The 19,759-nt window shown below is 40.1% G+C and overlaps 2 protein-coding genes across 3 annotated transcripts; both read left to right on the top strand.

The window, feature by feature from the left end:
• Nucleotides 1–1,090: 1,090 nt before the first annotated feature.
• LOC115679505 (uncharacterized) lies at nt 1,091–9,988 on the top strand. Of its 2 annotated transcripts, XM_056310995.1 has the most exons (11): nt 1,091–1,161; nt 1,263–1,332; nt 2,094–2,256; nt 2,340–2,426; nt 2,648–2,775; nt 6,136–6,232; nt 6,349–6,426; nt 6,510–6,735; nt 7,265–7,488; nt 7,634–7,688; nt 9,461–9,988. In XM_056310995.1, the coding sequence occupies exons 3-10, from the start codon at nt 2,134–2,136 to the stop codon at nt 7,655–7,657; spliced, it is 987 nt and encodes a 328-aa protein (XP_056166970.1). In that variant the 5' UTR covers nt 1,091–1,161; nt 1,263–1,332; nt 2,094–2,133; the 3' UTR covers nt 7,658–7,688; nt 9,461–9,988. The 2 variants fall into 2 exon arrangements, with proteins under 2 accessions (XP_056166970.1, XP_030458966.1); XM_030603106.2 differs by lacking the exons at nt 1,091–1,161; nt 1,263–1,332 and adding an exon at nt 1,560–1,843.
• Nucleotides 9,989–12,508: 2,520 nt separating this feature from the next.
• Nucleotides 12,509–19,488, top strand: LOC115679497 (preprotein translocase subunit SCY1, chloroplastic). The gene is made up of 8 exons (XM_030603092.2): nt 12,509–12,731; nt 14,621–14,775; nt 14,866–15,251; nt 15,722–16,021; nt 16,117–16,206; nt 17,146–17,269; nt 18,391–18,554; nt 19,098–19,488. Exons 1-8 carry the CDS (start codon nt 12,571–12,573, stop codon nt 19,326–19,328), a joined length of 1,611 nt encoding a protein of 536 aa, XP_030458952.1. The 5' UTR covers nt 12,509–12,570; the 3' UTR covers nt 19,329–19,488.
• The last annotated feature ends 271 nt before the right edge of the window (nt 19,489–19,759 follow it).

Genomic DNA, 19,759 nt, shown 5'->3' on the forward strand with positions numbered 1-19,759 from the left:
CTGCAGAAATTTTTTTTTGGACAGAACAAAGTTGCTGAAATTAAAAGTTAGGGTTAATACCACGAAAAACCCTAAACTGGTACACTTGTGACACATTTACCTCAAACTATTTTTTGACCATAAAAACCCCAACCCAGTACACTCGTGACAATTTTACTAAACTATTTTTTTGACCACAAAACTCCAGTACACTGCGTGACAATTTTACTCTGAACTTACCACAAAATCCCAACTGGTACATATGTGACAATTTTACCCCGAATTAAAATTTTAATATTATTTTTTTTATTTTTTTCGAATTTTTATTTATTTTTTATTCTTTTCTTTTCTTTTTTTTCATTTTCAAACTTTGGCCGGTTGCCGGTTCGGCGACCGGCCAGAGGCGGAAGCCGGCGAGGGCCGCCCTCGCCGGCGTCGAGCGAGGGCGACCCTCGCCGGCGTCGGCGAGGGCGACCCTCGGCAGCGTCAGCAGCCGCGACCCTCGCTGCGTCGGGCGAGGGCCGCCCCTCGCTGCGTCGGGCGGGCGGCCTCGCAGATCCGGCGAGCGGCCTCGCTCGATCTGGCGAGGTTCGCCCTCGCCGGATCCGGCGAGCGGCGGCCCTCGCTCGACAGCCGGCGAGGGCGGCCCTCGCTGACGCGGCGAGCGGCGGCCTCGCCGGCTTCGCCGCCTCGGCGGTCGCCGGGCCGGCGACTGGCCAGAGGTTGAAGGTGAAGGAAAAAAAAGAAAAGAAAAGAAAAGAAAAGAAAAAATTCAAAAAAATAAAAAAATAATATTAAAAATTAGTTCGGGGTAAAATTGTCATATGTGTACCAGTTTGGGGTTTTTTGTGGTATGTTCGGGGTAAAATTGTCATGGGTGTATCAGTTTAGGGTTTTTTATGGTTAAAAAAATAGTTTGGAGTAAATGTGTCCTAAGTGTACCAGTTTAGGGTTTTTCGTGGTATTAACCCTAAAAGTTACGCATGGTTAAAGAAGAGTTGAGTAAATCATTACACGACCGCGAATGAAAAGTCTATGATTTCTCTTGTTCCCCACTCGAATTTACACAAGAACATGAACACTATTCTTGTCAACGGTTGTTTGTTTCGAGAGACGAACGATATCAAGAAACAAGAAACTACTCAGATGTTTTCTGGGAGATGAGCGTGTGACCCAGACGAGGTTGGTTTCTTGATATATACTATTCAAGTATAGTTCTGCGCACGTCACGCTCGCGATCCACATGGCTAGTATATAATTCTTGATTGCAAATGTCGATGCAGGGCGGGATCCAGCTCGTGCTACCTGCTTTTCTTGTTCTGGTTCTTCAAGGTCAAACCCCCGTTGCTGCTGGTAAGCAGAAGCTCGAATTTTAACGGAAGAACCTTTCCAAGAATACAATATCTAATTTCAACAGTCGCTGTCTCTGATGCAATGGCGACTGAGTCTTTTGTTTGTTGTTTTTTTTTTTTGAGGGTCAGAAATAGCGACTGCGTTAGGTAGTGTCTTTAATGACCTTCTTATCATTATCTTTGCGTGGAATTAGTTAAGGGGATGGCGTAATCTTCTCTTTCCAACAAGCTTTGCGTTGTGGGTGTTTTCTGGTACTTAAGGTGGAGTCAGCGATGTCCGTGAGGGTCTCTGCGAAGGGGGTTTCATGGGGTTTTGGTAGCGGAGTCACAATGTGGAGGTCACTGGTTTGGTCGTTGTCGTCGTTGTTCTTGCTTCTTTTTGTCTTGAATCACTCCAATCTTCTGCATTGTGGGTTCTCTGGGAGCTTCAGCCCCGAGCATGGATGCTTGAGTTCGAGATTGACGGCTCTTTCTGGCTACTCGCTTCGATATCCCCAAGTGCATCTTGCCAGGTTGTTTAAGAGTGCCTGGAGGAGATGCTATCTAACTGGTTTAATCTGTGCTTGTTTGTTGCCTGCCGTGTGAGATAAGCATAGAAAGACCGTGTAGTGATCTGTTGTTTATGAGCTCTCACATAGGCCTGTATAGAAGCATCCACAGGCATCCGTTGGACACAGAGAGATGATAATAAACATGTGCTGATTGATTTGTGGATATTTGAATGGTCGCAAGTTGTTTGAATGTGCTGAGAACTCTGTGCAGAAAAGTAGGTAATTCCCCCGAGGCAAGTGTACCGGCACCCATGATGGCTCAGAGCTCAAACTTGACAAGGGACCATCGTGTTGAAGGGCCAGTGGAACAAGAATTCACATTTCCGGCAAAATCTGCTCCTTTCAATAACTGCCATGCTTCAACCATTGTCGAGGTTCTTCGAGACATTTTTGCTCTATTTGCATTCTCTCCCATCTAAAATTTACGTAAAACATGTGGTGATTTTTCATTTTGCAGGTTAACAAAAATCACTTTTTGGTTGCTTATTTTGGAGGTACACAAGAGGGGGCACCGGATGTTAAAATATGGCTGCAGAGATACCAGGTAATATAGAATCTTATATCTATCTTCAACCTATGCAACAAAAATGACAGAATCTCAAATTGTGGACGTTTTTTATCTTGTTAAGCTTCACCTTTGGTTATTACCTTTGGCCTTGGCCTACATCCCAAATCGCAAGATTTTCTTCCTGCTAATTTTTATGTAGCAAAAGCTCTGCGCAGGTTGCCAATTGAAAGTAATTTTTTAAAAAAAAAATGGTGCAGAATGGGCTCTGGCATTCGCCGATAATCGTCGATGAACAAGAAGATGTTCCGATGTGGAATCCTGTCTTATACAAACTTCCATCAGGGGAGCTGTTGCTGTTCTACAAGATAGGGCTAGATTTTCAAAGGTAAATTCAAATCTGAACTGAACATTGCTCATGCTGTAGATTAGATTCAGATTAAAGTAATTCTGGTTTAGTTATATTGGCCTGTGTCGTGCACAAGCTGTACCCTTCAATTTAAGTATCAGGAGAAAATGAAGTGTGACGACTTAAGCTGTCATTTTCTTTTTATAGTTTATGAAGTGTAAGACCTATAGCTCATGGTTTTTTTTCGGTAATAAAGTTACTTATATCGCACATAAAACCAAGATAATGGGTGGACTAATCCCATAAACAAGCCCAAATAACAAGTCACAGCCCTAGTCCAAACTATATGTACAACATGAAAAACAGACAAGACTTCACATCACCCAGAACAATATCACACATAGCACAAGACTAATTCAATCCATTCAAGGAGATCAAGCTACAGAGAAGGAAACCAAACACCCTGATTCTCATAAATTCTTCTATCAGCAGGAGATATGCTTATCTTCTTCTTAGCGAAATAAGAAATCATCTTCACTTGAGAGCTAAAAAAGACATTTCACTCTAGCAATGTGAGGGGTGGATCTATTATGAAGAGCTTCATTCCTTTCTTCTCAAAGGTAGTAGATAGCTCCATTCCAGGCCAATTTCAGCAGTAACTTGGCAAAAGCTTTGCTGTTCGTCACCAGCAAAATCCAGTCCACCTCAAAATTTCAGTCTCTATCTGGTCAAAAAATCTCCATCCACTGAAGCAGGGAAGGTCAAGCAGCACTAGAGAATGAACATGCTATGAAGAGATGATGCCTTGATTCAGAATCCACCTTACAAAGCAGACACTGATTAGCCAAGGAGCACCACTTTTTTTTTTAGCACCACTTATTAAATCTGTCCAAAGTAGACAATTTGTCAAGCTAAGCTAGCCTACAGATAAAAGGAAATTCAGAAACATTTGGAGTAAACCAAATGAGCCTATGCCACCAAACTTTTTCCTTCTTGTTCCTAACCAGATTCCAAGCATCAGACTGAGCAAGAAATCTATAATTGGAGCCAGTGAGTACAATTCAATCAGGCAAAGCAGAGCACTGAAACATGACAGACAAACAGCAGCTTGTATTTCTACCAAGAACTCGGACCTTGCAGGAGGCTAAACCCACTCATTCCCAGATACAACATCTGAAACTTTGGCATGAATATATAAAAATTAGAATCATACGCAAGTCTTCTAGGATTTACATCCAAAAAACACCTCTAGGGTGCCAATTATCTAAACACGAGGTGCTCCTGTCGTCACCAATCAAATTTCTTATTTAAGGTTGTAAAATGGATCTAACCTTCACTAATTTCCTCCAAACATTAGTGCTTTCACTAGTAGTTTGGACACAAACTATTATGTCCTTTATCTGAGTGGGACAAATACTTCTCGATATTCTATGCCACAGTTTCTTTTTTATAGTTATGACCCTCTTTTTGAGGGGCTGGTTGCTCGGTAGTTGCAACAGATTGTACCCCTTCTCTTGTCACCGTTGCTTCTATGTTATTTGTTCCACACTCAATCATCTTGCTATAAGATCTAATCTCATCATAGTTAGGCACATATATCATGTCTGACTATGGAACGGAACGCTATCTTTTCACAGATATGCTGCTGCTGATGGGTACATGGTGTTCTTTAGTTGGGACAGGCTAACTCTGAATGAGTTAAGACTTAACACAGTTAGCCTATATGGATAATGTCGTAATCGAAGTTGTTGTTTCACTTGACATTGTGTAAATGTGCCCTGTTTCTGTCCTGTTGCCATTGGACGACTTGTATGCATATGGCCTGTGTTTGAGAAATTTATCTTTCCTAAATTTTACTTGTCAGTCACAGTTGTTTTTGCCATCTATCTTAATATATTACTTGTGGCTTTATGTGGTCTGGAAATTTTCTTTTTGTACAACTGTACCTGACCATTTCCTTGAAAACGAGACGAAGCTGGGATAGAAACTTCTTTTCATTCTGGAAGGCAAAATTTAATACACTAAATACAGAGAATACACATATAGACCTTTCCGATCCCTGAAGCATGTGATTTTAAATGACTAAAAAGGCTGTGCAAGCTATATTCAGTTGAAGCTGCTGTAATCATGGAGCTTACTGTGTGGAACTGGAGAATCTAGTTGTTCAAGGTGGACCATGGGTGTACTATAGCATGTCTTGAGGCGTTTCTGATGTTACTTCAACATGCCTTTTCTTCTATATCGTATAATGGGTAGTCTCGCGAGAGGCCGTGATGCTGGATCTTATTCTTTGTGCACTGATGAATGTATTTTCTTAAAAGTTCCAAGCTCAGAATTACATAAACAATAGTTCTTGGGGATCAAAAATAAAATTGAAAGTTTTTCATTTCCTTTCTTCTTGTTGATTTGACGAATTGCCTGTATTATGAATGGACAAGTTGCAGCTGTTTCTTTCTTTGGCTATGACAATCTTCTGATACAGGGGGAATCAATGAATGAAGTAGCGCAAGTATAGTCAGTATCTTGTCAAATCTTTGAATGCCACCTAAGTTTAAGGGCAAAATTCATATGTCAGGAATAATAGCTGCCATGCTCCATGGATGGAAAATTGGGTGATCTAGTACTATCTTCTGCACAAAATAACTGTGTAGAGATGAGTATGCTTCGCCGGATTCGAATACTCAAGAAAAAATAAGCTTAACGATTAATACTCCAGACTAAGTTTGTGTGGTTCAAGTTGAGGATAAAATAAAAGAATCTCATTTAAAATAGTTTGGACCTATAAATGATAGTTTTCAGATGCTCTAGTAATATCCGACTTTATGGTGAGGGCACTGGGTAAAGGGGTAGCAAAAGACCTGAAAAGATGTGTCCCAAACTTTTAGTAGATTAGACACCCGTGCACATTCTTAACTTGGATTTTAAGGAACATACGGTGCTAAACTGCCTTGAATGATGCAAGAGTGCCTATTAATCTGAAACCACTTAATGGGAAAAGGGTCTGGATGCTGTTGGTGTTAATTCTGTTGGCACTTCAAACAAATTTTTCCCTGCTACACGTTTCTGAACAGTAAGTGGTAGAAAACAGTGGTATTCTGGTATTCAACAATGTCTCATCATTTTTCTCGCTCCATTCTGTGTCATTCACTTGACATGTAAATATGATTGTAGTTTGGGTATTTGTGTGCCTACATGGATGTCAAAGTTAGTATGCATCGTTTTTAGTCTTTGTAGATCGCTTAATGTCATGTGAATCAAGTCATAACTGGTCAGCATCAATAATATTTTATGTTTCCTTTCAGCTTACACCAACATATGGTGCTATACACCAATAAGACATAATATGCGTCAGTAAAAAGTTTCTATTGCAACTCCTAAAATCTTCTTATTGAAGTTTAGATGGAGCGGATGCATGAAAAGATCTTATAACCAAGGTGTCAGCTGGTCTGAACGAGAACAACTTCCACCAGGCATATTAGGACCAATCAAGAATAAGGTACAAGCTGTAATCTATATATAAGCTTATGTGTTCCTTTACGAATTATGTGAGCCTAAATTCTGAACTCAACTGTACGTATACAACATCATTCTGTGTCTCTAAATCTTCCGCAGCCTATCTTGCTTGATAATGGACACTTGCTATGTGGATCCTCAGTGGAAAGTTGGAATTCTTGGGGTGCATGGATGGAGGTCAGACTTTTAATCTCTCATATCTATGAGATCCCAGTTAGTCTAGGCAATTTTTGTCATATATGTGATGTGTATTGATACAGATCACTCCAGATGCTGGTAGAACATGGAAGAAGTATGGCCCGATTTACATAAAGAATGAGAATCTTAGTGTGATCCAACCAGTTCCCTACAAGACTGCAAGAGGCACCCTTCGTGTTCTGTTACGATCATTCACTGGAATTGATCGAATTTGCATGTCAGAATCCCATGATGGGGGCATGAATTGGGGTTATGCAGAATTTACTGAACTCCCAAACCCAAACTCAGGTTAATTGCAAATTTTTGCCGGCATAATTTAGAATGCTTCTCAATTTGATTGAAATCATCTTTTGATATAAGAGAACATCAATCTTTTCTGTCCATTCAGTGGCAAACTGCTAGAAGTGTAGGGTCTTTGTTTGCCATGACAATGTTGTCCGGATCATTTTGGTAATCCAATTTGAATGATCTATCTGATATATCAAATGGGTTTGCATGAGCATCTATCTGTTAGCACAAGGTGCTTCATCATATCAAGAACTACTGAGCTGAAGATATCCAATGCTTCACTCGATCAATGATAGATGAAGTACATGATAAGAAGACAAATTATCAATTTATTGCGATGGTTGTCCCTGAACTTACTGAATTGGTGCCCTTGACTGCTGATTTTTCAATGTGGCTTTATAACTTCCCTTGATGCTCCATTTTTGTATTCCATTATAGTTTTCAAATGCCAGAGAGCTAAGTATCCACCATAACAGCAACCTTCCCTTCATTCCAACATTTAAAGGAGTAGTTTCTTTGTTTTGGCTAGGTATCGATGGGGTTAAGCTGACGAATGGCCTTCTCATAGTTGCTTACAATACAATTTCAAGGGGCATACTCAAAGTTGCTGTGTCCTTGGATGATGGTGATTCTTGGCGCGAAGCTCTAACCCTAGAAGAAAACTCAGAGATGGAGTTTTCATATCCTGCTGTCATCCAGGCTAGTGATGGATCGGTTCACATTACCTATACATATAACAGAACCCAAATTAAGGTATCAACTTGCATGCTCATTTCTAAAGTTGTTCTTAAGCTCTTTCTGCTTTACTACATTTGGCTTTTGACTTGCATATCTCTGTCAAGAGTATTTACACTTTTCTTTTTGACCGAGTGGTGTAATCTTGGATATTTCCATGCAGCATGCTGTCCTTCATGTTAATTGACAGTGATCCTGTTGGCAACGATATCCAGTACGTATGTCTCTTCCTCTTACATATAGTCCTTATAGATTGTACATGCGGGTCATTTCTAATTTAATCGTTCCATCTCTTACCCAATAAATGATTGATTTTGTCAAAAGTAGCATTTAGTTGGGTAACTGTTCTGTGCACAGTCAATATGGATTTTACCTGACCATGCAAGTGGATCGTAACTCGATATTTGCTTAATTTTTCTGTTATACAAGTGGATAGCAATCTTTGCATTGCCTAGTCATTGAAACAGCAAATGACCATGCTCATAGGCAAATACGCCTGTGTAATATTTCATAGAATCTGCATGTTCAAGTTTGTCGAATAGTACTAAAATTGAATATTGCTAAGATGGTCTAGGAAGATTTGCTTCCTTCATCTTTTGCAGAAAGCACAAGCAATTTTCTATCTACATGACTGATCATTCGGACTATGTGAGGTTGGATTTTGTCCTGAACAAATTACCGGCCCCATATTTTGTCATTGCTAGTTGGACAAAAATGTGGGTCCCATATGTATTAGTATATGTTAATTTGAATCTGATTCCTGTGCCATTGAGAAGCACATATGCTTTTTGTGCTTTGAACAGCTAAAGCAGTGTGACTTACAACTTTTTGGAAGTAAGACAAACTTGGCTGGGTCCAACAGTGTGTTTGTATGTTGTTGTATCACATTGACTTGAAGGAGGAACACCTTATGCTTGCCAACCAATATTTCTCTGTCTGGAGAAATGACCTTCCGTGATTAAAAGACTGTAATATATGCACAATTATATAGTGCATGCTATATATTTTCGAGGCTCATGGTCATAAATTTCAATTCAGTGACCTCTAGCCATCCTGTCTGGGGATTAGCTTGTCTCCATTTAAGTAACGAGACTGGGAGTTGAGAAATTCACTACTGTTGGTCAAACTCTACTAGGCAAATGGTTTTGAAGGCACTTGGAAGTGAATCTTTCCTAATGGAGGGAGGTGGCCACAATAATGACTTTACTTGTAGTTGGCACTTTAGCTCTATCTGATGTTTGAGGTCTGCCTAATCTGGAACTGGAAAGTACATGGGAAAGAATTGTCTATCTAGCTTTGATATGTCCAATATATAAATGAGCAACATAAGTTTAGCCTGATATAATTTGTGGGAATTAACCATTTCATGAATGAAGATTTGGAGAGTGGGGCATATACAGCATGGAAGGTAAGGTACCATCGTTTGGTGAATGCACAAACCAATGATGGTGAATAGAAAGGAGGATGAAGATTAACTTAATGGAGCTATACAAGTCTAGTTGTTGAGATTTAGGGAAATTATTCAGGGATTGCGTAGCATTTAGAGCAGAAACAGAGTACCATCATTACTGTTTGTTGTTTATAGTTCCCTGCTCTTTCCTCGTGACTGTGAATTTGGATGGAAGAATATACCTTCTGGTCTTTCAACTTTTGTCCCTTGTAAGTGGCCCCTGGGGGGGAGGGTTGTTTATTGACCTTTCTATCCTCTACATGATGGTTTCCATGGAAACGAGCTTTCTGCTTGGAATCAAGTATACACAAACTAAACAGACTTGAAAGAGAAAAATATTATGTCCACATACTGTGTCTTTAGCATCTTCTAGGATCAAACTCCTGAGAATAGCCTGAGATTCCAAAGTATATATGTCTTTCTTTTTGGTTGAGATGCATTTGCCATGTTGTGACCATTAGCTTGTCTCTGTATCTTGCGTTGGTAGATGATGAAGTTGTTGTGGCTTCTTGAACAATAAAATACTAACATCTTATGCAGGTAAGGCAGTGTCAGCTTTGCTTTCTTGTCATCATTCTCAGAGGGGCAGTGATTTTGAGTAAATGTGAGCTTTACTTTCTCGACACCATTCTCAGAAGAATTTCTTGCGGGCAACCAAAAAGAAGGAGAAGGTTGTCAACTAGGGGTACAGTGTTGGACGGGTTCGTTAGACCTTGCTCAACATTGTATCGTGTGGCATCCATGTAATGGAATATGGGGTGTGTTCATGTTTCCCTCCAATTTTTTTGCCTTGTGCTGTATCAAATTGCTGTAGAACCTCTGAATGGTCTGGATTTAATTGTATATTTCTTTCAGTTTCACTGGATAAACAAAAAAAAAATGAGAAGTAGAAGGGACAGGAAGGTGCAAAGTCTGTTTCATGTGTATATCAAACTGGGAAAGGGGAAAAAACTTACACTCTGCCTTTTTGGGTAATTTGCAATAGCGTGAGAAATTTTGGGACAAGTCCAGAATTCATCCCCTTGTATGGTTCTTGCATTTGGAACCTTAAACATTTATTTTGTCCAATTGACTTCTCTAACTAGCATGGATTGTGCACTTAGGTTCTTTGGCGATAGCATACTTACATCTGTTTGAAGAGTGAAGTGAATATACTAAGGTCACAAAATCTTTCAACTTTCATGCTTGCTTGCATCTGCATTTGGGTTGCATGACTAAGCGTGATGAAGGATCCAATATTTGTAAAGAAAACAAGCCTGGTTGTTCTGTCTGAGAATTTATATTGCTCCATGAAGTCTCAGTTTGACTGTAGTCTCATTGTCAAGAGCATGCCGTTACCTGTGTCAAACAAGTCGGAAGAACACCTTTTGTGATGCCTCGCAGTCTATTGAAAGCTAGAAACTGGGAACTTGGGAAGAATCTGGAAATGGAAAGATTGAGATTATAGAGAGAATACTCGTCTAAACTCTAATGCTCAAGTTCTAGCATCATGGCTCAAATTTGTTATACTGCAAAACTCTAAATTCATTTCGAAGTTGATGGGCACGGCACACGTAAGCCATAAATATCTTCTTCTTGAAAAGTTATACACTTGTGTCTAATTTCAGTGTTGATTCTTATGTATTATGCTCAAAACGGATGATGGATATGGTTGCTACTCTGACTCTCTTACGCTATTCTTTAAGGTAAGTTGTGCTGAAATAGTGATAGACGTATCACGGGCCAGCAATTTCTTAGCTATGTAATAGCCCGTGCGGCATCTGGTGGGTCGTTCATACCAGGCCAGCCTTAATTCTATAGTTGTTCCAAAGAACCGTATGGCAAATAGCTTTCTCGTTTTGGATCGTACCACGCCTAGCTTAACTCGAGCGTTTAGTCCATCGAGCAATAAACGCAGAATACTTTAAGCACAACAACTGATTTTAATCTACCATGGCCTCATCAAGAGAGCGGTATCAGCTCCCGATCAATTTGTGCACAGGAGGCCAAACTCGCTAAAGATGTGGGGGTCAGGGCTTTTCTGTGTGAGACTTTTGCCTAAGTTCAGCTACTTACCTCTTAGCCTTCTCAGAACTAGGCAGGTTTGGGCAGGCAGTGCGAGCCGAGCCGCCTATTGATCATCTCTATTTACAATGCTTCGCAACATAACCACATTGCGGCGCACTTAAACTACAGCCACAACTATTCCATTCAGACATAAATCACTTGATTATTAAAGAGTGAACTCAAAATACCGATATTAGCCAATTTAGTATTGAACCTAAATCCATGACATTTTTGTGCACATGTCAACATCAACACATTTGAATCTCCGTTAATAATGTTCTTGGTGAGTCTGTTTCCATGCCACCATCTTCGATAGGTCCAAAATCGCCCCCCTTGTTGTCCGATCGTGGTGTAATAAATCATCAAAGCGTGAACCCACTTTCTCAAGCGAAATCTCATATCGGGCATCAACCATCAAGATAAGCTAAGGTTACATTACATTTAATAATATTCTTTAATTTTTTGTCGTCAAATGATCAAAATTGGGATAAGTACAGCGCAAGTGCCATAACTTTTGTACGGAGGACACTTAAGTGCCATAACTTTTTTTTGGCTCACTTGAGTGCCATAACTTTCAAAAAAATGATCACTTAAGTACCACTTACGAGCTGGTCGTGAGGGCCCGAAACCGCGGCTTTTCCGGCCGAACAATGACTTTCCCGGTGAGGCGAGCACCACCAGCTTGAAGAGGGGGTGTCGGTGAATCATTCCATGGCCTCCGTTCGTCTCGAAATTTCCGTTTTAGCCTCCGTTGACGAAGGTAAAAATGCTTCGTAGTCACACAATTTATCGAGCCGATTTGTGTGACTACGAAGCATTTTTACCTTCGTTAACGGAGGCTAAAACGGAAATTTCGAGATGAACAGAGGCCATGGAATGATTCATCGACACCCCCTCTTCAAGTTGGTGGTGCTCGCTCACCGGGAAGGTCACCGTTCGACCGGAAAAGCCGCGGTTTCGTGCCCTCACGACCAGCTTGTCGAAGGATTGGTCGTGAGGGCCCGAAACCGCGGCTTTTCCAACCAAACGGTGACCTTCCCGGCGAGGTGAGCACCACCAGATTGAAGAGGGAGTGTCGGTGAATCATTTTATGGTCTCCGTTCTTCTCGAAATTTCCGTTTTAGCCTCCGTTGGTGAAGGTAAAAATGCTTCGTAGTCACACATTTATCGAGCCGATATGTGTGACTACGAAGCATTTTTACCATCGTCAACGGAGGCTAAAACGGAAATTTCGAGAAGAACGGAGGCCATGGAATGATTCATCGACACCCCCCTCTTCAAGCTGGTGGTGCTCGCCTCACCGGGAAGGTCATTGTTCGGTCGGAAAAGTCGCAGTTCGGCCCTCACGACCACTGTAGTAAGTCGCACTTAAGCCGATCATTTTTTTGAAAGCTTACAAGACTCAGCCGAGCCAAAAAGTTATGGCACTTAAGTGCCATAGCTGTATTTATCCCGATCAAAATTTAATCTTTCACGAATATAAACTTTTGTTTTCAATTTTGTGGACCGCAAGCTGGGCCGGGTCCTTAAACACTAGCTATGGCTACGGCTTTGAATATAATTCCGGCAGTCACGAAGGGCAAGAAACCGGTTCGTGGGGGATAATGTTGATAACGGTCGGCGAAGCAGCAGCGACTGTCTCTTCTTGGCCGCTTTCTTCTTCCTCTCCAACACCATCCCCGAAGCGGAGGCGATGGGCTTGCAGGGCCAGTTTCGGTACCCAAAGGAAGCCCTCCTTGAAGCTGGGTCTCGTGTCTAGCAACAGGTGTGGTAGTATGTTGATGCCAGCATGAGTGTTTCTGCTCCAAGAGTCGTCAATTCGTGTTTCACAATGTGGGATTGCTCCAGAGGAAAGAATTTGGACAACTTGGAGCTTTTGGGTGTTCTTTTTATAAGGATTTCTTGGGGTTTGATGATTAAATGTGTGGGATTTTGGCTGTTCATATCTTGCTGTAGCGAGTCTTCGGTCTCGTGTCTAGCAACAGGTGTAGTAGTAGATTGATACTAGCATGAGTGTTTCCGCTCCAAGAATCGTCGATTCGTGTTTCACAATGTGGGATTGCTCCAGAGGAAAGAATTTGCCAACTTGGAGCTTTTGGGTGTTTGTTATTAGGATTTTCCTGGGGTTTGATGATTAAATGTGTGGGATTATTTTGAGAAAGTTATATATATACTTACCTTACCAAAAAAAAAAAAAAAAAAAAAAAAAAAAAATGTGTGGGATTTTGGCTGTTCATGTCTTGTTGTAGCGAGTCTTTGGTCTCGTGTCTAGCAACAGGTGTAGTAGTAGATTGATACTAGCATGAGTGTTTCTGCTCCAAGAATCGTCAATTCGTGTTTCACAATGTGGGATTGCTCCAGAGGAAAGAATTTGCCAACTTGGAGCTTTTGGGTGTTTGTTATTAGGATTTTCCTGGGGTTTGATGATTAAATGTGTGGGATTTTGGCTGTTCATGTCTTGTTGTAGCGAGTCTTTGGTCTCGTGTCTAGCAACAGGTGTAGTAGTAGATTGATACTAGCATGAGTGTTTCTGCTCCAAGAATCGTCAATTCGTGTTTCACAATGTGGGATTGCTCCAGAGGAAAGAATTTGCCAACTTGGAGCTTTTGGGTGTTTTGTTATTAGGATTTTCTTAAATGTGTGGAATTTTGGCTGTTCATGTCTTGTCGTAGCGAGTCTTCCTGAAAGTGGGACCAACCCTTTTGGACTTGAGATAGTTTTTTTCCTTTTCTTACATTGAAATTGAGGTTGTTGAAGAAAAATGTGTTCGTCGGCAAAATTTGAGTGAATGCCTGGTTCATTTGTGAGTTGTACATGGTTGCTGAGGATTTTAGTGCATCTCATTTCGGTTTTAAGATGCGTTGGAGTTTGGACTGCAGCTTTAAGGAATTCAAAGTGGGATAAATCTTGTTGAATTGGCATGTGGCTCGTAACTTAATAAAGGGGAGCTGTTGCATAGACTAGGCGAGATAGTGCTGATGGAAGGTTCTTTGATGTGATATTACTGATGATAGGTTGAAAGAGGTGCAAAAGGAAAGTATAACGAATTTAGACACCTGGAAATTGAGAATTAGGATTGTTCAGGTCATATTCACTAAATCCATTCTGGAGTTTTTCAATAGGATTCAGGATGGTGAACTTTCCTGAGAGGTATTCAAGGTCCTGCTATTGCAAAGTTTAGGCACGTAGCATGGTTGGCTTCTCCTTTTACACTAGAGTACGCTCTCCAGATCGTCTCTTATTTCATCTGATGCCAGATCAGCAATAATTAGCAGACACTGCTGGGATTCTTGCTGCTGTCTGTTATATGCTCTATTGTTACTTTCACCAAGTCAATTTCTTTGATGTAACTTTGCTTCTCAATAAAGCTCCTTGCCACAGTTGCAATTCTTCTGCTGAAGCTAACAGTCAGAGAATGAGGGTTCGGAATTCACTTTGAACGTCTAATTTATGTTCGTGTTCACCAGAAAATTTTAGAACCTTAATTTAGTTGACCTGTTTAGTTATCTGATGTAGTTCACATTGTCCACGTTTTTGTTGTCTTCATTTTTCAAAGCAATGATAACTTGAGTCCGGTCATTGCTTCCCTTTTCACAAAAGTTGTCATCGTTAAGTTCTTTATTTTACTAATTTTGTCCCTTTAACACTCCTCAGCTCTGAGGGCGCAGTTTTTGATCCTTTGGGAATAGACTCACATCATTCCTCTGGGCTGAACTCCACATGGGAAAGCTTTCTAGATTTGTTTTCACCAATATCTGAGAGCTCCTCGAGCACAAGAAGGGAAAAAACATCATCTCGTGGAGTGGCAGGTTCAAACTTCTTACATTGCTTATCATTCATAGTTTGGCAGTCATTAGCTCGGATAGGCACTCGGCTAACAAACTCTATTTCTTTTGCAGCTGCAATTGAGGATAGTTCTATTGATTTCGGTGATTTCTTTAAAGGACCATTGCCTGGGAAATTCCTGAAGTTGCTGGGATATTTGGCCCTATCCCGACTAGGCATATATGTTCCCCTGGGAGGGGTAAATCGGGAAGCTTTTGCTGGGAATTTGGATCAGAATAGTTTGTTGAGCACTTTGGATTCTTTTTCTGGGGGAGGTATCGGTAGACTTGGTATTTGCTCCCTTGGTATTGTTCCCTTTATCAATGCGCAAATTGTGTTTCAGCTTTTGGCACAAATATATCCGAAGTTGCAAGACCTGCAAAAAAGAGAAGGTGAAGCTGGAAGGAAGAAAATTCTCCAGTATACTCGATATGCTTCAGTCGGGTTTGCCCTAGTACAGGCAAGCACTGCACACGAAATTATATTAACCATTGCCAAAGTAAAATTACAGCGTGTGTGAAAAGGATATGTGGCTTCTTTGGTTTCTGATTTTTGTTCCATTCTAGACTGCATGTTTGGATTTTTACTCGCAGTTCTCTACTTTCTCAAATCTCTCCTACAAATGTGTGTTAGATACTTTACATACTTTAGTGACCAGTTCTTTCAAAAGCAAATATAAATGAACTGAATGGAAGTATTTCTGTTTGATATGTTTCTTGAGAGCCCTAACAGTGTGCCAACAAGGGATCTGGGCTTAGTGGGCTTTCATACATAATGTAGCCATAAAACTCAGGAAAGGTCATTTAAAGTGATCTTTTCTAGTTGATTGTCTACTGTTTTACTTGATGTTAATTCACTTCAGCTGAAGATACTTTTTCCTAATGATGAGTTCTCCTGGTAACATGTATTCCCATCTTATCTATATGCCAGGCTATAGGCCAAGTACTCTTCCTCCGTCCCTATGTCGAGGACTTCAGCACAGAGTGGGCTGTTTCTTCTGTTACATTATTGACACTCGGCTCAGTATTTACAACATACATCGGAGAAAGGATCTCTGACCTGAAACTTGGAAATGGCACTTCGCTGTTAATATTTACAAGCATAATCTCCTACTTACCAGCATCTTTTGGTCGAACAGTTGCACAAGCTTATCAGGATGGCAACTACGTTGGACTTGCTACCATCATTTTATCTTTCGTCCTCTTAGTCCTTGGTATTGTATATGTTCAGGTAAGTGATCATTATATATTCTAGAATGTTATCTTATTATGAAAGGATTAGGAGAAAGACATGTACCTAACATGCTCCATGACAAAGATTTTCAGGAAGCAGAAAGGAAAATTCCCCTTAACTATGCCTCAAGATACACCAGCAGAAGTGGAGGCCTACAAAAATCTGCTTACTTACCCTTCAAGGTATACTACTCATTTCCAGTTGTTTATTAACTGTAGGGGACTGGAGTAACAAAGTTCTAAACATGGTCGCAAACTGCCCTTCTCAATAAGGTTTCACAGTCTTAGTTAATTTATGGATGGTCATACAAGAGCTAGTTGTGATCTGGCAGAGTTCCTTGTTTCTCTATTTTCTTCTGTTTTGCACCTAACTTTATGTGAAGTGCGGTTGTCTATTCTATCTATTAAATCCATGTAGTTCTCGGTTTCCTCTTTTTCCTTTCCTGGTACTGAATTGCTTTACCTCAATGAAATGGTTGGATCATTTGACAAATCATATACATGTCAGTAGACCATGGGAACATTAGTTCTGCTTGCTTTTGCTAATCTTTATCCATGCTCCTCTTGTTGCCTCTTTTCGTAAGTTATGTTAACTGCTGCTGTTTTTGCAAGTGACTTGTTATTTGAGCTAAGCACTTGGGGAGATAATCTAAATGCAATTTAAACTACCTGATTTCATCCGTCTATCCTGGAATAGCATGAATTGATAATTTAGGCTTCCGGGCCAATTATTTCCACCCTTCTCTCTACGAGTTTAATATGCTGAATTAGCCAATTTACTTAGTCTATAATCTGTAGAGCCAAAATATTCTATAGAGAGATATTGCATTGTGAGGAGCATAATAAGAGTTCGGACATAGCCAGTCATTTTGAAATATACTAGATACCATAACTCTGGTGTCTACAGTTAAATAACTGTTTGGCCACCAAGGAAACTACGCTTTGATGTTAACATTCATGTGCTATAGGTAGTACAGTGTACAAAGTTGTACCTATATGAGTGTACTGCTTGCAGATATGCGATTATTATCCATATTTTGGTTGAAATTGGAGCGAGGTCACTTGCTTTAAATGTTGAGCCAATTAGAGCTATAATTGTATGGTTCATGATTCCTATCACAGGTGAATAGCTCTGGAGTGATGCCCATTATATTTTCTACATCTTCATTGGCTCTCCCCGGAACCGTTGCACGCTTCACAGGTTTAGCTGTACTGAAGAAAGCTGCCGTGGCTCTCAACCCAGGGGGTATGATTAGTTCATTTTGACTGAAGATTGTGATTAGTAACAGGAAAGGCTTTAAGCTGAATTACTTAAAAATGCAAAGAATTATATATTTTAAATATCATGAGAAGATTGTTCCTTCATATGCTTTGATATGTCGGCTTCCATGTAGAAATTACTGTCATGAGCTCAGACCCATAATTTTATCAAACATGGGAACAGAAAACATCTTAGATGTAACTATTGCTAATAGAATTACTGTGACCATTGTTACAGAACAATGTCATGAAACAACTGATTATCTATTTGAGCTGAAGGATCTTTTGAATTTATTTACTTCTGTATTGATTTCGGTATGCTTCTGCTTTCAGACATGCAGCATAATTTAGAAACGGCAGTAGGAAGTTTGATTTGTCAAATCAATTTTAGCGTATAAATGGCACACGTAAGTTATTTGTCACTTCAGTTAAATTTATGAAATAGGTTTTGGATGTGTCACCCATTATTGTAAAGACTTCAACGTTCAAAAGGTATGCTTTGAGAGTGAACTCTTATTAGTATCATCTCGTTTGTACCATCTAATGTTTATTGTCCTCGGTCATCCACATTAATTTTGCATGGTTAACCTGCAATTGAATTGAAAACCACGTGTAAACCCCCTCGCAGTTGCAGTGAACTGTCATTCTTCACGAATGCATCAAAGTCAAGCTTTGCACATGGCAATGTGTCAGTGCGATCAGTGCCAACTCCCTGCACTGTAGATGCATATATGGTTTGCTCGATCAATTTTAGTACTTGGGGTCTACTTAATGCAACTTTTCCTGCAGATTAAATGCTTGGGTTTTTCATTTCATATGTGAGAGCTCGGCAATCATCTTTTTGTAGCATATTCTGCTTTTACTATCTGAGTACCCATCACATTAGCAAATTGATGTTTGTATATCCTATTTATTTCACCTCAAGAAAATCTCTCTCTGCTACCAGTTCTCAGTAATATATGTCGAAACATCTATTCGTTGTGCGATACTTTTTAATCATGCTTGATTCTGCTCTTACTGTAGGAAAGTGGAATGTTGGTGGACTGTTCCGTTTTTTCTCATTTTGGACATGTGATGTGGTCTAATGGTGATAAATTACTATTGTAGGTTCTCTATACCTGCCAAGCAACATACTATTAATAGCCTTCTTCAACTACTACTACACTTTCCTACAGTTGGACCCTGATGATGTGAGTGAACAGCTGAAACGCCAAGGAGCATCAATTCCCCTTGTTCGACCGGGTAAAACTACAGCCGCATTCATCAAGACGGTAATTTTCTCGTGATTAAACATTTTGCAACATGTTTTTATTCAGGTGTTTTGGTAGGAATTCCGCTTGCTCATATGGCATCTATTTCATATTTAAGGAGATAGGCATATTTGGTGTTTCCTTGGACGTATCCTGGCTAGTGGGACAAGGGCATCGTGGTTTTATTGCCTGGATTTGTCAATGCTTTACCTTTTTTCTTAGGTTAAGCATAATTACCTGTATATATCTTGAGAAATAATCTTTTAAAACCTTAAACCCCTTTTTTAACCATTTTGTTAGCAAACCAATGCCTCTCATTTTAATGGATATTTTGGCTTCTGTTCCTTTCAGATCTTAATCTCTCTCTCTGAGTTATTACACTCTACTAAGCCCAAGATTTCCCAGCTTCTTTGGTCTTCACCTGCTCTGTTCAATTATTTTCATGTTAAGAAATCTGCACATCCCTTCATGTATCTCCATGCTATATCCTCTATCTGGATTGGGTTTTAATACCTCGCAATTTGTTCTTTTTCTCTTTTCTTAATTTATTTATTCTTGTCGTAGGTCCTTAGCCGGATATCAGTTCTAGGGTCTGCATTTCTGGCCATCCTTGCTGCCGGTCCTGCAGTGATCGAACAAGTCTCGCATCTCACAGCCTTCCGGGGATTCGCTGGCACGTCGGTTCTTATTCTGGTCGGTTGTGCAACCGATACCGCAAGGAAAGTTCAAGCAGAGATAATATCCCAAAAATACAAGAACATAGAGTTCTACGACATCGACAAGTATGGCCAATAGGAACAATCCCAGCTTCAGGATATACATGTATAGATTGTCCTTTCTGGCCTAACTTTTGTTTGTAAATTTGGTTCAAACAGCGAATGGCGACGGCTAAGTTGCTGGTTCAGAGATGTACCTCAATTACATGTTTTCTGTATAATCTGATTTTTCTTCTGAATTGCTTCTTCTAGTGAGGTAGTAATTGGAAGTGAGTGTGTTCTGGGTAGAAATGCATCTTAAAGTATCTGTTTTCGACAATTTCTTTCACAAACATAAATAGCTCCGTGCAAAAGAGACATTGCCCAACTGGTGGGAGGAAAATGAAATTGAATATAGGAAAATCTTTACCTTGATTTCCATTTTGCCACAATGAGAAAAACTACCCATATTGTCTTCCTGGTCAACTATATAATATTTACTATTATTGTTCTCATTTTGCGGAATCTATA

Source organism: Syzygium oleosum, unplaced genomic scaffold, assembly GCF_021117445.2.
Source record: "Syzygium oleosum isolate NSW1041296 unplaced genomic scaffold, Sole_v2.1 Sole_v2.04, whole genome shotgun sequence".
Lineage (NCBI taxonomy): Eukaryota > Viridiplantae > Streptophyta > Magnoliopsida > Myrtales > Myrtaceae > Syzygium > Syzygium oleosum.

Bases quoted from the DNA above. Each gene is read 5' to 3' on its own strand.
- LOC115679505 (XM_030603106.2), top strand. From the start codon at position 1,605: ATGTCCGTGAGGGTCTCTGCGAAGGGGGTTTCATGGGGTTTTGGTAGC. The intron at 2,427-2,647 runs GTAATATAGAAT...AAAATGGTGCAG, and splicing joins TATGGCTGCAGAGATACCAG to AATGGGCTCTGGCATTCGCC. The intron at 6,736-7,264 runs GTTAATTGCAAA...TGTTTTGGCTAG, and splicing joins ACTCCCAAACCCAAACTCAG to GTATCGATGGGGTTAAGCTG.
- LOC115679497 (XM_030603092.2), top strand. From the start codon at position 12,571: ATGTTGATAACGGTCGGCGAAGCAGCAGCGACTGTCTCTTCTTGGCCG. The intron at 16,022-16,116 runs GTAAGTGATCAT...AAAGATTTTCAG, and splicing joins TTGGTATTGTATATGTTCAG to GAAGCAGAAAGGAAAATTCC. The intron at 16,207-17,145 runs GTATACTACTCA...TTCCTATCACAG, and splicing joins CTGCTTACTTACCCTTCAAG to GTGAATAGCTCTGGAGTGAT.